At 39.7% G+C, this 16,376-nt stretch overlaps 1 protein-coding gene across 2 annotated transcripts in view; it reads left to right on the plus strand.

Annotated features, from left to right (window-relative positions):
• Positions 1-16,376, plus strand: part of RASGEF1B (RasGEF domain family member 1B) — a 37,906-nt gene that overhangs the window by 19,846 nt on the left and 1,684 nt on the right. For both annotated transcript variants that reach the window (XM_028124197.1, XM_028124198.2), the window contains exons 5-13: positions 571-783; positions 1,415-1,489; positions 2,862-2,957; positions 3,080-3,182; positions 4,877-4,956; positions 6,243-6,338; positions 11,604-11,699; positions 12,054-12,177; positions 13,346-13,418. In XM_028124197.1, coding sequence (XP_027979998.1) covers positions 571-783; positions 1,415-1,489; positions 2,862-2,957; positions 3,080-3,182; positions 4,877-4,956; positions 6,243-6,338; positions 11,604-11,699; positions 12,054-12,177; positions 13,346-13,418 — 956 coding nt within the window. The remainder of the gene's footprint in view (positions 1-570; positions 784-1,414; positions 1,490-2,861; positions 2,958-3,079; positions 3,183-4,876; positions 4,957-6,242; positions 6,339-11,603; positions 11,700-12,053; positions 12,178-13,345; positions 13,419-16,376) is intronic.

The following is a 16,376-nucleotide window of genomic DNA, read 5'->3' on the forward strand; positions in this document are numbered from 1 at the left end:
AAATGAATAGCCACTGCTTCCTCATGGTAACCCAGGTCCTATGTGGAAGTCAGGAAGGTGGCTGGGGGGGGTGGGGAGTGGAGAGTCATGGTATTTTCTGTCCGGTTGGCATCCATGCTTGTAGACTAATGAGACTGGGCATGAGAGGAGTGGGGAAATCAAGAAGGTGACCCGACAGAAAAAGTGTTAGGAAGAGGATGCTCTGAGTGGAGATCAATGTATTTTAGCCTACCAGAAGTAAAGCAGGACATTCCTAAGCCGGCCCAAAGAGCAGTTAGTTCTATGTAATAGCTAATCTAAAATGTCTTTGTGGGGTTTTCCTGGCTCAGCCTGAATTGTATTCTCAAGAACAGCCTGAGGAAAAAGCTAAATTTTACAGGTCTGAAAAGACACCTTATGTGTGATGTATCTCTCTCAAACTATGAGAGCCAGGCTGACTCGTCCTGTAACTGCCCTGGTGGTTCTCCAGCATCCGGGTAAAAGCACTTAAGAACACAGTCCCTGAGTTTGCATGGTGGCAAAAGTCGACACGCAGAGCCAGGATGTAATCCTTTGCTTATCCTCCGGCAGACATACAGGAAGAATGTCCAGCAGATGATCCAGTGTCTAATCCGCAAACTTGCTACACTCAGCCAGTACGAGGAAGTCCTGGCAAAAATCAGCTCCACGTCCACAGATCGGCTCACGGTTCTCAAGACCAAGCCACAGTCCATACAAAGGGACATCATCACTGTCTGCAGTGACCCTTACACTCTGGCTCAGCAGCTGACTCACATAGAGCTGGTAAGGTCCTTGTCACCTTTTGCTGTGGCAACCACACAAGTTGTTTATCTGCTGTAATGTCATGGGAGATTATATTAGAATAATCCAAATGGGAAATAATATGTGTAATAGCTAGAATTCGTTTTCCTTAGACATTCAAATATGAATGTTTCTGACATTCTGGGAATTCACTTAATTTCTTTTAAGATTTATTTATTTATTTGAGAGAGAGAGAGCACAGAGGGAGAGGGAGAAGTGGCTCCCCACTGAGCAGGGAGCCTGATGTGGGGCTCCATCCCAGGACCCTGGGATCACAACTGGAGCCGAAGGCAGACGCTTAACAGCTGAGCCACCCAGGCGCCCCGGGAATTCAATTTAAATATTGTGAGAGCAAGACTGAAGGGCATGTTTACTGACCTACCTCATCTTCCCCTCTACTTTTCCATAATTTGCCCAGCATTTCACTATGTCCTGTAACATTGACTTACACAGAAAATTGCCTCTGCTCAGATCTTGATGATGATGACAATATTTAGGGTTAAAGGCTCATTTATAAAAAGTGGGGGCCATGCCAAAAGTCAACAGAAGGAGTTAACCGTCCATTTCTTCTCATTTTCTTTAATAACGTTGACCTGCTGGTTTTGTGTTTCAGGAAAGGCTCAATTATATTGGGCCAGAAGAATTTGTTCAGGCGTTTGTACAGAAGGACCCTTTGGACAATGACAAGGTAAATCAGGCTACCTAGAAGTCAGCTCTGAAATTGGAAATGGAATTTCTGTGTCTGTGACAGTAGGTACAAGAGGCAGAAATTTGAATTATTTTGTCTTAGGTTTTACAATCAGAAAGTTTTTTTTTTTTTCATTAGCTATGTCTGATTCATTGCAGTTTTCTTAAGCCAGATCTTCAAGTGCCTTCACCCTATTCTTACCCTATCACAAACGTTTAGCCTCTTCTTCCTCCTTATTGGGAAATTTAATAAGCACGTAGATGCAGGATTTGTGGTGATAAAGGTAGGAGATAAAAGCATAATGGCTTTAGCAGATTAAGTCAGAAAGAAAATACAAGAGAATGCTATGCTTATGATTCAACAATAACAGGGCATTAAAGACAGGATGCACATGCAGCGTGCTGAGTAAGGGTCTCTGCCGCTTTGCCTCTTGTTTTAAGATGAACCCTCATGACAGGTTTATTGCCCGAGTGAAGCCCACATGTAAAGCAAATAACACTGGGCATGGACTATAAAACACACATAAGAAACTACCCACCCCCAGCCAGTGACCTCCAGAAACATCGCAAGTTGTTAGGCAAAGACTGTATCAACCCACTAATGAAAGCCCTCCTTTGGAACTTAGGGGTAACGGCTGTTTTCCGGCCTTAGAATAGCTTCCCTCAGTACAGGAAGCGAGGATTAGGTTTTGCAGAAGGCTAGTGGACTTTTTTGTTTGTTAGGTTTTTTTTTTGAAGGAAGGAAAGAGGGGTGTAATTAACCTGTTCAGGCTTGGCCTTGAGCTCCGAGATGAGCTGAGCTCCTTTCACTTTTGAATAATGTGTCATTCACCCTACTAAAGACCGTGATGGCCTAGACTTCCCTTTACCTACCTTGGAAGATGTTTAGTTTCTTGCTACATGATGCTTCAAAATTTTGTCCTAGACTGAATTTTAAAAGAAAATGTTCTAGTCCCCTGCTGTCTCAGCTTCTTCTTGCTGTGTTGCTAGCAATTGGCAGTCACACCCCATTAATCAGTCGAGATTGTTTTAGAATGCAGCCAAAACCCTTTGAATTGTGCTTCTGAGGACAGTTCCCAAGGAGAGTAACTTAGTTTCCGGGGAGGGAGGGGCAGCATTTTGAATGCATCAGAGTACCTTTCTAGATCTTATGGGATTAACTGGACTGTTTGAAGAGATTGTGATATTTCCGTAAAGGGAGTCGAGAATGTTAGTGATTTTCTCTCTCTCTGTCCCCATCCCCTTGTCTTAGAAAGCTGTCTTGCTCCATCAACTGGAATAAAGGCCCATATCTGACAAAAATGAGAGCCTAATCCACTCTTTTTTTTTTTTTTGTCTCCAACTCATCTGCTCACTTTGCTCTCTCTCTGTAGAGTTGCTACAGCGAACGGAAGAAAACACGAAACTTAGAGGCTTACGTGGAATGGTTCAATCGCCTCAGCTACCTGGTTGCCACAGAAATCTGCATGGTGAGGAAATGAATTTTCTCTTTCTCCTCACTTTATTATTTTTTTGTACTTATTTTACATCTGTTGGGTCTACGTGTTGGATCACTGCCCTCTTCCCGCCCCCCCCCGCCTTTTCTATACAGCCTGTAAAGAAGAAGCACCGAGCAAGAATGATCGAGTATTTCATTGACGTAGCTCGGGAGTGTTTTAACATTGGCAACTTCAATTCCCTGATGGCGATAATCTGTGAGTGTTTTCTGGAAGATACATGTCCTTTATTTGTATAGGTCCTGTGAAATGTGTCTACTAGAAATTTACATGTAGTACAGTTTTATTAATGAAAATTCTTTTTAATCCTGAATTGTTTTAGAATGTTCAGAATGCTTTAAATATCACCATCGTACAAATGTGTACATTCCTTTTTTTTTTTTTAAAGATTTTATTTATTTATTTGAGAGAGAGAGAATGAGAGATAGAGAGCATGAGAGGGAAGAGGGTCAGAGGGAGAAGCAGACTCCCCGCTGAGCGGGGAGCCCGATGCGGGACTCGATCCCGGGACTCCAGGATCATGACCTGAGCCGAAGGCAGTCGCTTAACCAACTGAGCCACCCAGGCGCCCTGTGTACATTCCTTTTGACATGTATGAGACTTCATGGAATACATCCAGTCAGTTTGTCCTCATCTGAATATTTATCAATAGAAGCTCATAAGTGAGAGATTTGCCCAAATGAAGGATTTTAAAAAGTGTTTGGGCATTATAAGTGTGTCAAGCATTATAGAAATGTATGATCTGCGACTACACTGTACGATTCTATCAGCATGGATCAGAGGGTGGCCTGAGAAACTGTAACGTCTTCTGACTGCCCATGCTCCTAGTACTTACCACCCACAGCACCTTATTACCCTGGTGTACGAACTCTGCTCCTCCTTTGTAACATGGAGATTTTAACACCAGGGACCATGTTTCTTTTCATTCATCCTATAAACATAGTGCATGGGGTCATGCCACAATTATTGATAGTGACTCTTTCATTTAAAAATACCCTAATTTATATGATAAATCATATGTTTATTGTATACATTGTAGGTATTTAGTAAATAGTTGAGTATTTACCTGACCCTTTAGAGTCAGAGTCAATTTGAAGTCAGAGATTCTACCAAATGAAATTCAAGCTTTTGATCCTGATAACTCCCCCACCTCACCAATTCTGTTTTCCATTTTCTTTTTGACATAATCTTCCTTATTTTCTCCCTAAAAATACTCACCCCAAATTTTGGCTCTTTGGTTTACTTCTTGAAAATAGTGAACAGAAAGATCATCTAAATCAGGGACCTGAATGAAAGTCCACAGTCTGGGTAATAGAAGATTACTTAATTTTCCCCCATATACCATTAAGAAAATGTCAAGACAAGGCATGTCATGGGAGAGAGTATTTATAATATATTATAGCTGAAAAAGAACTTGTATCCAGACTCTATAAAGGACCCTATGAATCAATAATAAGAAGACAAATAACCCAATGAAAAATGAGGCAGATACTTAGATATGTCACAAAAGTATGCTTTCATATACTTATTGTTATATTATAGATGATAAGTATATGAAAACGCGTTCCATATCATTAGTCATCAGAGAAATACAAATTAAAATCACAGTGTAAAACCATTTCACACACTGAAATGACTGAAATTAAAAGGACTGGGTGAACCAAATATTGTTGAGGATGAGACCAAGAGGAATTCTCGTATATTATTGGTGGGAATATGAAATGGTATTTCTACTGTGGGAAACTGGCAGTTTGTTGTTGTTTTTTTTTTTAATCAAGTTAACTTACACTTAGTAATGAACACTTTTTTAGAGGATAACTTCAAATGACTTCTCTTATTTGTCTGTTTCAACTTTTTCTCCCCCCGCCCCCGACTCCATTTTAAATGGGAAGCTGGCATGAACATGAGCCCAGTGTCTCGACTGAAAAAAACATGGGCCAAAGTGAAGACTGCAAAGTTTGATGTTCTTGAGGTATGTGAAGCTGATGCCTTGCTGTTAACATTTTACACCCAGAAAGTGAAATTCTTCTATGTGAGCTTGCTCTTGATCAGGGAGTACTGCAGAGAAGAAAGCCCATCTCTCCTTAGAGAGGTAGGGAATGGAAGGGGTTAGAATTAGCGGGGGGGGGGGAATAAATCAGGTTGTAGACCAGCCCTTTCATAGATAGAGGTGTCCATTTTGGGGTGAACTGACTGAAGAAATGGTGACCTGTCAGTTACATCCCATTGTTTGCCAGGATGGAATTTGGATCCTGAACCATTGGGAGTTCTACTTCAAGGTGGGCTAACTTCATTTATTTACAGTGTCCCAGGGGAAGAGTTCCCATCCCTATAGAGATACTCATTCATCCTCCTTTCAGCAAATTTAGCTAACCTATGCAAAAGCTCTTCCAGGATAATTCTGAGGATAGTAAGAATTATACATAAAGTCTTTGTGTTTGGGTCATACTAATGTCATTATCCCCTTGGCATATTGGTGCTTTGAATCAGCGGTCTTTGGAGATAATAAAAAAATGTCCTTTCCTAAGTTTTCCTCCAAATTGGGAAGTATCATTGGATATATTGCTTTTTTTCATATTATCTATTAAATGTCTTTTCCTTCTTATAAGATAGTATGCCTCAATTATTTGTGAATGATTTGTTAACAAATGCAAAGAACAAGTTCACCAGAAAGGGTTGGATCCCTATGCATGGCCAACCATCAGCTGACCCATTAACATTCAAATGAAACCTGGAAATGGTTTCTTACACTGGTGTTTGATTCTTTGTTATCAGTTTTAAGTTTAAGCTCCACAGTGAACCTGGAAAGAATTTGGTCTAGGTTTGACATTATTGAAGCTGACATCAGCTTATTTAAATGAACCAAACCTTAGCAAAGAAAACATTTGTGTTATGATGTATTTTATGCCTATGGTAGATCTGATCCTTAATGAGTTCTCTCACCTACTGCAATCTTTTTTTTAAAGATCTATTTATTTATTATAGAGAGAAAGAGGGAGCTAACAGGGGTGGGGAGGAGGGAGAGGGAGAGAGAAATCCAAGCAGACTGCACTGAGCATGGAGCCCTACACGGGGCTTGATCTCAGGACTCCGAGGTCAGGGCCTGAGCTGAAACCAAGAGTCAGGCACTTAACCAACTATGCTACCTAGGCACCCCTCGCCTATTGCAATTTTTTATGTAGGGTTAAAAGTATGATCTTGCAAACTTTCTGCTGGTGAGAAGTAAATGATTAATACTCTTCTCTCTTTTGTGGACAGCATCAGATGGACCCTTCAAGTAATTTCTACAATTACCGAACAGCTCTTCGTGGGGCAGCACAAAGGTCTTTAACTGCTCACAGCAGCAGAGAGAAGGTATGTGCTTAAAGGAGTTTTATTCGTGGTAGAATTGCCATGTGTTGCATTAAATGCCACGTGAACTAATGTCCCAAGCTTCCTTTACCTGTTCAGATCTAAGAGAGAAGTTGATATACTATGGAAATTTTTATGCTTTGCCACAGAGAGAAGGGGAATGCTAAAGGAAGGTACCATGTTATTATCCATTATAAATGGATATTACTATGTCATTATTGCATTATTTAAATGATCATTTTGTAATATGTCTTAGTTGTTTTTTAAGCAATAAATTAAGTCATATGTTAAGATGACTGATAACATTGGAGTAATTTGATTTAATGGAAAATAGACATTTCAGCTCTGCACAAGGTAGCTGATTTAGCATAACCTTTCTTCTTAAAAGAATTAGCTTACCTCCCATGGTTAAGTCATTTATTTTCAGAAAGTAGGTTAGTTGCTGTAGCATTAGGCCTGCTGTTACTAATTGGGTACGTGGGTGGCAGAAAAAGTACAGGGATGGTGTCTGAGAAATTAATGGTCCTTGCTTTATCTACTCTCCCCTTAAACAATTTAATACTATCCTGGATCTATCATACTCTCGACTCTGAGGGTCCTTTCTTGGCCCATGTCATTGTCCTGTTTCCTTAGGTGGAAAGGAATAGTCATTTTGACATTTAGAGATCATGTTATTTGCAAAGTAAATACCTGGTTATGGTAAATGGGCTGATGAAGTTGTTTGATGAAAGTTATGTTTCGCTTAGATTCTATCCATCTTTTAAGTTAAACTGTATCTTCAACAAATTTTTAGAAATAAGGGTAAAAAACATTTCAGGGCATCTCAATCCCTTCCGCAAAAAAACTTCAGCCTCAGTGATCTAAAATAAAAACAAATCACAAAAGAAACACCACCTTTTGAAAATGTTAAATTGGTTCTCAACAAAATCCAGAATATCAGTTCTGATAACATTTGAGAGACACTGTGAATACATTATTTTTTTAAAGAGACAAGGTCAGAGAGGAGAAGAAACTGGGAAAACTATCTCAATTTAGCCTGACAGAGTGTACCAGCTTTTAAGTTTTACTTGCCCAAATCTCAGCACCCCTGTGACAAGACTGAGAAAAAATTGAATCAGAAGTTTCTTCAGCTTCAGGAAATCAGCACATGGGGGGCTGTCTACATCCTGTCATTCCCCGTCCCAGACAGATGCAAGGCTCTCTCTGCAGGACCCTCCAGGAGAGCCAGGAGGCTATAGAATCCTATCTGTAACAGGGAGCCCTGGCCAAAGTCATTCTGAAGTCCAGCCCCCCAGAGAGACTAGACTTGTGGGACTCTCATAGCTTTTTCCAGAGACCAGTCCAAAGTATTTACCCTTTACAGCGTTTAATAAATTCTGTCCACTTTAGTTTTGTTGTTCTTTTAAACCAGTTCTATGTGAGCATATGAATTGTACTCTCTAGTTCATAAAACAAATGAAATCACCACCATAAAATAAAAAAATGCCATTGCTTTTTCACAATTGGTCTCAAGGGCTATGAATGAAAACATTTCTGGGTAAAACACATCTTTTATTCAGGAGAGTTGGGGTTTATTTTTCCTTTTTTGAAGTGAGGAGAAACTCTCTTTATTTGTAAGTAATTTAAAAATCTTTCCAGCAACATGGTTTGGGATAATAGCATCTTTAATATTCTTTCAAATTGCAAGTTTATGTGGCCAGGGTGGCACATCTCTAGGTACCATATCATAGAACAAATCAATTCTGTCTTCCTCACAGAGGCCCTTAAATGACCTTTAAACAGCTGTTTTTCCTATGGGTACTCATGCCTCCAGGTTTTTAACCATTCCTCATATGATTACATGGTTTTAAATCCTTTTACCATTCCATTTATGTTTGTGGGAACTTGGTCCTGCTCAACAGCATTCATTTCTAGGTATGAAACCAGTAATGCCTCTAAGGTATATTTGCCAAGTCGCTGAATTAAGAATATATTTTTTAAAGATTTTATTTATTTATTTGACAGAGAGAGACACAGCGAAAGAGGGAACACAAGCAGAGGGAGTGGGAGAGGGAGAAGCAGGCTTCCCGCTGAGCAGGGAGCCCGATGCTGGGCTCGATCCCAGGACCCTGAGATCATGACCTGAGCCGAAGGCAGGTGCTTAATGACTGAGCCGCCCAGGCGCCCCTGAATTAAGAATATTTTGAAAGAGGGGTGCCTGGCTGGCTCAGTTGGTGAAGTGTGCATATGACACCTGATCTCAGAGTCGTGGGTTCGAGCCCCACATTGGGGGCAGGCAGAGATTACTTAAACGAATAAAATCTAAAAAAAAAAAAAAAAAAAGAATACTTTGAAAGGAAATTAGAAAACATTATTACTTGAGAAGTTCTCCCTTTAAAGACATCATTGGCAGGACCTCCCAGAAACCAGGCTCGGGCTCCCTCCTATTGGTAACCCATACCTCTACCTTAGTGCCTGGAAATCCAAAGTCCTTATAATCTCCTGATTCTTATTTTGTGAGATTTGTTATAGGGGCTGCAGATAATGAAGAAGACTATCAATGAGTAAATTGGAAGTTGAAGAGCCTATGAGACTTCTTTCTGGCGTATGGGCATAAGGAACAGAACAGTAAAGGGAGATTACTTATATTTCTATATTCTTAGAAGAGTGATTCAAACCATTAATAGTGGATCAGTCCAGCAATTCTACTTCTGGATATTTATCCAAAGAAAACCAAAAGATCTCTGCACCCCTATGTTTATTGCAGCATGATTTACAGTAGCCAAGACATGTAAACAACCTGAGTATCCACTGATGGATGAATGGATGAAGAGATTGTGGTATATATACACAATGGAATATTATTCAGCCATAAAAAAGAATGAAATCTTGCCATTTGTGACAACATAGATGAACCTCAAGGACATTATGCTAAGTGAAATAAGTCAGACAAAGACAAATACTAGATCTCTCTTATATGTGAAGTCTCTCTCTCTCTCTCTCTATTTATATATATGTGTATATATATATATATATATATATGTATGTATATGATCATCTTGCAGCACCATAAATGTGAATATTACATAAAGTAGAGCCTCTGTATCTCAGCTAGAGGCACATGACATGGAGTTATGGAAAGTTTAAATATCAATGTGAGACAGAATGGTCAACACCACATGAATCTCACAGCCTAGCACTGAGAATAAAGTTCTTGCTTAAAAGCTATTATACCATGCAAGTACCACATCTTGATTATAACTTAGTCTTCATTTCCCTTGTGATGACATATCCTTATTATCTTATAACTGTATCAATAGTATTTTTCCCTTTTTATGGGCCCCATTGATTTTTTGGGAGTACTTAACCGAGGTCAGACCTGTATTATTTAATCCTCACCACAACTCAGTGAGGTAGTTACTGTTGTTCCCATTTTAAGGTGAGGAAACTAGGCTTTCTTAGTATGTTACACTTACATCAGGGGTTGGCAGACTTTTCCCATCAAGGGCCAGATCATAAATATTTTAGGCTTTGTAGGCCATACGGCCTCTCTTGTAACTACTCAACTCTGACGTGCAGGCATAAAAGCAGACAGACGTTATGTAGATGAATGAGCGAGTATGGCTTTTTTCCAGTAAAGCTCTCTGGCTACTGTAAGTTGAATTTCCTTTAATTTTCGTGCTCATGAAATATTATTTTGTTATTTTTCCAGCCATTTAAAAATGTTAAATGTGTGGCTCCTGGGCTATACCAAAACAGGTGGTGGGCCTGGGCTGGGCCGCGGGCCAGTTTGTCGACTCCTGGCTTGTACTGCCAATAAATTGTGGGGCCACATTTTAAGCCGAGGTCCAATGGAGTCCAAAACCCAGGCTTCCCCATTAGAGGTGGTCTTTCAAAGAAGCGAGGTCCAGGGTATGCTTTTTCATTGTTACGATGGTTGTTTAGTCCTAAAATAATAGAGAATTAGCCAGTATTATTTGAAGGGGAAGGTAATGAGGGGATCTTTACTAATTTGGCTTGAGAGACTTCCACAGACAATAGCAAATGATTACAAGAATACTCAAAGACGCTGTCAAAACCACAGATTCACTTTGGCTGTTCCAGCGACCAATGAAATAAAAAATAACCAAAGCTTGTTTTTTAAAATGACTTTAGGGGGGAAATGTGAATTTATCTCTAGAAGTGAAAATTGATACCTCATATTTTTGTGTATGAGCCCAAATGTATGTTTTCCAGGGCTCCCATTCATCTAGTGTAGATGTACCCTATGAGTCATAGGCTTTGGGAAACTTCAAAAACCTGCTGTTGGGTAAACAACAGAGGCCCACAACTTGTGTTTGGAGCGTTGTTTGCACTGTAGCAAATTTAGAATCTTCAAAAACTTGTTGGCATTTGAGAAAAGGTGGAAGTTACCATGTCTGAGCTTTGTTCTTTGTTCCTTATGGGCTTAGTAGGATTTAGAAGAGTTTCTTAGAGATTATTATTTTAGGTTAATTAATTAAATACCACCTCATCAAATCAAAGACCCGGGGCAGGAGAGTCTTACTAGAGGTTTAGTGTTTTTCCAACAGCCATTAACTCTAATGTACACATTTATATTCCTCCTTCACTTGGACATAGCTCACAACATATTGTGCAATGTACTGCTTAGGTGATTTCCCATGAGAACAGGTGCCTACTTGTTCTCTTCTGAAGGCCAGGTTTACCCAATAGGAAGTTTGCAGCAACTATTACCTAAAACCCTGAGCTCTCACATTATCTTGAGCAATGTCTTCACGGGTAAAATGTTCATCTAAAAAGAAATTCATCTAAAATATAGAAGTCTAGCTGATACAACAGTACAGATCTCTAGCAGGGACAGGGGTCACATATCTTAAAAATCTTAAAATGCCTGCAGTGACAGGTGTTCTGTTAATATTTTGCTCTAAGAGATTGCTAAACGAAAGGCAAGAGTTCTTTTAGATCTTCTCCCATGGATTAGAGCTAGAACTTTTAGATTTATCCTATGCTGTTGCAGTGGGGAAGACTGCAAAAGCTACATGAAGCCATCCACCTCCTAATGCTTGTTGTCTTTGCTGGGGTTTGGTTATTAATAGCATTTGCATCTTTAGCAAAATTATGCAAGGGAGGAAACTGCTGTCATGGGCCATGAACAAAACACTGTATCTTAATTCATCGTGGTCTGTTATGTAAGCCGGCACTAATGTCCTTCATGAATTTCTTGTATTGTTTGATGAGACACTGAGTATCTATTTGCCCAAGCAAACCAAAATCTTTTCTTTTCTCTAGATTGTGATACCGTTCTTCAGTCTTTTAATCAAAGATATTTATTTCCTCAATGAGGGCTGTGCCAACCGCCTTCCAAACGGCCATGTCAACTTTGAGGTAAGGGTGGGCCGCAGAATCTGAGCACAGGGAGGAGCCGGCCTCTCTGACATTCCATCCCGGGCCAAGCAGCCTAAGCAGATTATGAAGTTCTAGAACGCAGTTTTCTCTTTCTCTATTGTTTTGAAAGGAAATAACACTACTGAGTAGAATAAATTAGCTGCAACATTATTATTAATTATCATCCGGAGGTATGTGAGTAAATGTTTACCTGTTCCTCACAAATACCTATAGCTAGTTTTTATTAAATTAAGCAAATCATGTAGTTCAGTTGATTTGAAGCCAGAGGGGAACATTAAATGGAATGCTCATGACTTTTGATGACCGCTTTTCAACTCTTTTCTTTTTTCTTAGAAATTTTGGGAACTGGCCAAACAAGTGAGTGAATTCATGACGTGGAAACAGGTAGAGTGTCCATTTGAGAGGGACCGGAAGATCTTGCAGTATCTGCTCACGGTGCCAGTCTTCAGTGAAGATGGTGAGTAAGCCTCATAGCTGGAGCTCCTACCAACGTCCTCAAGCCCTGCCATTAGGGAATGGGTGCATACAAGCCTGGTGTCTGGTTCCTCATATAACATGAGGCCTGTCTTCTGACCTCTTCCATCTTAAGAGTTTTCTGTTGCACAGGAAACCATATGATTTATCCCTAAAATATTTGCCAGGCACTCACTCTTCACCCATAAACAGATTGTTTCCGTGTTTAAACATTCTTTATAATACTAGAGCTGCAGAGCTTTGGGCACAAATGGAAAGGTTTTGAAGGACTTTTTTTTGCCCTTGTTTGGACTTGCTTCATTGGACAAAAAATGTTGACATTAAAAGCAATTTGAAAAAACAAAAATAAAAAAAATCAGTAGTTGCTACCTGCTGCTATTTGAACAAGTAGTGGAAAATCTTGACCTGTTAAGACATTAAGGAATTTGAGGCAGAAACAGCGATTGTCTATAATAAAATAAATTGAGAAGAGAATTAAAGTTTGTAAAAGACTTAGGGATTTATTCTTTTGATCTTTTATATTCTGATATTCTCGAAATCACTAGTATTATTAACAATTTCTCATAGTCGATTGATAGTGTTTGTGATAATGACTGAAGTGCATTTTGCATTAATATTTTACCCACTCCAGACGGGACTTGGTTGCTATTAACCTCTACAAATAAGAGTAATACCAAGCTTTTAAATCTTTGAATGAGATTCTTTTTGATTTAAAAATAAAGAAAAAAATATTAGAAGAATGAAAAAGTGGCCTGGAAAATCTGGCTTTTTAGCTATGAAAGGTGTTTTAAAAATTGAGGCTACCAGGAAAGGATCCCCCTCCCATCCCCTTCTTCATAAAGAACACAAATATGAGTGTGTGATAGCATCATGTGGCTTGCATTTGTAAGCTGTTTCCCCCCCCATAAACTGTCAGTTAATTAAGTGCCTTTTTGGCCTAGAGGCCCTTGGGTTTTTGTTGAGATGGTCAGTCAGGCAAAGTGATATTTTGTGTTCTTAATGAAACCATGATGCTTCTCAGTTGTAATTGGATATGTTAAAGAGTTTTGCTTTAGGGTTTAGCTCACGTTAAACAGGAGGCGGATGGTGGTGGGTAATATACCAGGAGAAGGCCTCAGTGTTCATGCATTCTTACTTTTTGTCGATTGTAGCGCTCTACTTGGCTTCCTATGAGAGTGAAGGACCTGAAAATCATATAGAGAAGGACAGATGGAAGTCCTTAAGGTGAGGCTCTGTGTTTCTCATTGCTGTGCGTCTCGATAGGCCACGTTGGGCTTACTTGAGGAAAGCCACATGCTTTCTGTAGGAAGTCCCTCCCTGTGTGTTCCGAGTCCTCTCTGCTCCTTATCTCTTGTCACCTGAATCTTTGCAGATGAGAATCCTCATTGCCATCGGTCAGTTTTATCACCTTTCACTTTTTTTATACTGTCACACATGCAGTGACTCTGCTCTCCTTTCTTTCTGCCATTGTTTACCCCATAGTATGTATGGTACAAAGAGCACTGACTCATTCCCTTCATCTAAAAGATAACAAGTTCAGACTCTATTTCTGAATAGTTCTAACACTAAAAGTTTTACTTGACCTGAGATAAAAGAGAACCGAGCACCAGTTGGTTCAGTAAATCTGAGTGTGTCACTCTCTCAGCGACTGGATTTTGGTCTCCATTTTGGTTTGAGAAAAAGAGGAAGCTGGGACTTTATTTACTTATCTTTTAAAGATTTACTTACTTGAGTGGGTAGGAAAGGATAGAGGGGGGAGAGACTCCCAAGCAGAGCACGGAGCCTGGTGCAGGGCTTGATCTCAGGACCCTGAGATCATGACCTTAGCAGAAATCAAGAGTCGGACACTCAACTGACTGAGCCCCCCAGGTGCCCCAAAAGTTGGGACTTTAAACATAATCCAGAATCTATTCAAATTGAAGAATTGTGTTAATCTATTGGTATTTTCAAGCAAATGTAGTTTCAGAAAAACAAGGTTAGGTAATAGGTAAATGTATATTTTAACCATTTGAGATATTTTAATAGGTAAAATCGCCCAGAATTCAGTAACCATATAATCAAAATTGCTCTATTTGTAATTTTAATAAGAGACTCTGGGAACATGTGCCTTTTTGTCCCAGGGTGGACAACCACATTTCTCTTCTTCCCAAAGTCATTTGGGAGTCTTCATTATACTTGATAATGGGCTGTGTTTCATGAACTAGGGTATCCTAGATATATTTGGTTTGTGTGATTTCATTTGTTTCAAAGGAAAATTTAGGTTTTCTGTGTACCTCTCAGTGAAGAGGGAGGGGTGCAGAGGCAATGGAATCATTAGCCTTAGAATACGTCATGGTGATAGGTAAAGGGTTGGAGATGTTTCTTTTATCCCAGACACAAACGTAAAGAAGGGGTGGCCAACACCTGGAATCAAGGGAATGTAACAGGCTTGCTGGGCTGGTGCTCAAGTCTACTTTCATGAGATTGTGCGCCTGCCAGTGGCAATTTTATATTAAAATTTTGTATTACTCTGTTGGGGTTAAAGGATATTTATGGCACTCTTCAGTGTTATTCATGTGTAGAACATGAGCCTCAGAGCCCACATCTTGCTGGATAAGAGCTTTAGGAATGACTCCTTGTCGTTCTTTGCCTTCCATGTTTCTTCTCTTTTTAATTCCCTTTCTTCTTCTTCTTTTTTTTTTAAGAGCCTGAAGTTGATATGGCCCCTGAGTATAGCTTAATTCTTGTGACTTTTATAGATTTTTTAAAAATTGGTAAGTGGGGAAATTGGCTATACTTAAATGATACCTGGTATCAGCATTTTACCTGTGAAATCCAGACACATTAAATAGTCCAAACCTCCCACATACTTTTTTCCAGGCTTTTCTGTTTGTTATTCTTTTATGCCATATTCCTAGTGGTTAGTGGTTAGTTTGGAAGGGTTCGTAAAGCCAAAGAATTGATAGTAAAAACTAAAGATCGTGAATTACACAGTCTCTTCCCGTATCTATATGTACCGTACACACAATATACAATAACAGTTAACAATCTGTTGGTTGAAATGTGACCAGAGAATTTAGTGGAGAATTTAGAAATAGAAAGTGAAAAAGAGGGTGCCCTGTACTGGCTTAAATTCAGACACAAATCCATGAATCCGTCCGCAGTTGTACTCAACTCAAAAGTGTTCAGTAATAATGCTTCTGATAAGCATTCATTGAGGGGCTAGCCCCAGCACAAAGAGAGAGGACGGTATATGGGGAAATATGTATCTAAACACAATGAAGATGTATCCTTGGTATAACAGACGAGTTTCTACATTAAAATTGTTTTTAAGGAGCCTTGAAGAACAAACTCTCCTTTGAGTCTGGGTAACAGCTGTGCACTCTGCCCTTTCCACATCCTGTGTCATCTCAAGGCCCCCCTCCAATACCTCCCCCTCTCTGATTCATATCTCCCCAGAAGGAGTCTAAGGCAGTCTCCTGTTACAAGCCAACGGGTTGTCTTGTAGTGCATTGCTTCTTATCCCTACTACAATGTAAGCCCCTTGAGGGCAAGCATGGGGTCTTTCATGCCCGCTGCAGCGCTGGGCCTGTGCTCCTGCCATGTTGGGGAATGACGTGGGGTTACGGCAGGTGTTGACCCAATCATAGCAACCACCAAGAGGATAAAGAAGAGAAAATAGGCTATCATGGTTTGCAAAGCTGCATGTGTTAAGTGGATACAAAGACTAATTATTCTAGAATGATAATACCTAGCTGAAACTTACATCGCATTAACTTTGAAGGCAATTAGATAATTTCGCGTAGAAGGTTTTCCTGCTGGTCCTAGCACCGTTCAGTCAGACACGTAGGCTCAGCAGTGGCAATGACAAATATACCTCTGACGGTAGACACCATTCTTGTCACCGTCTATTTAAATGCTCTCAATGGACATTGGAATGTGAAGATGCTTATATTTGCTGAGTAAGCCCATCTGTGATAAGACCAGTGCAGATGTAAACGCTTTTAATAATCAATGACTTTTGTCTTTTTGTTTTTGTTTTAATATAAAGCCACTCAAAATAAAGATTTACCTATAAACAAAGCTTTTTGCCAACTCCATTAATAAATAGTTATTTGAAGTGACTAGCAGTCACTGGCACAAAAACCAGAAGGACTTCAATGCTTAATATTTTTTTCTTCCTTTTTTTTTTTTTGAGAATGA

The sequence above is a fragment of the Eumetopias jubatus genome, unplaced genomic scaffold (genome assembly GCF_037043125.1).
Source record: "Eumetopias jubatus isolate StellerSeaLion01/CBP00866 unplaced genomic scaffold, mEumJub1_p1.0 scaffold_2, whole genome shotgun sequence".
NCBI lineage: Eukaryota > Metazoa > Chordata > Mammalia > Carnivora > Otariidae > Eumetopias > Eumetopias jubatus.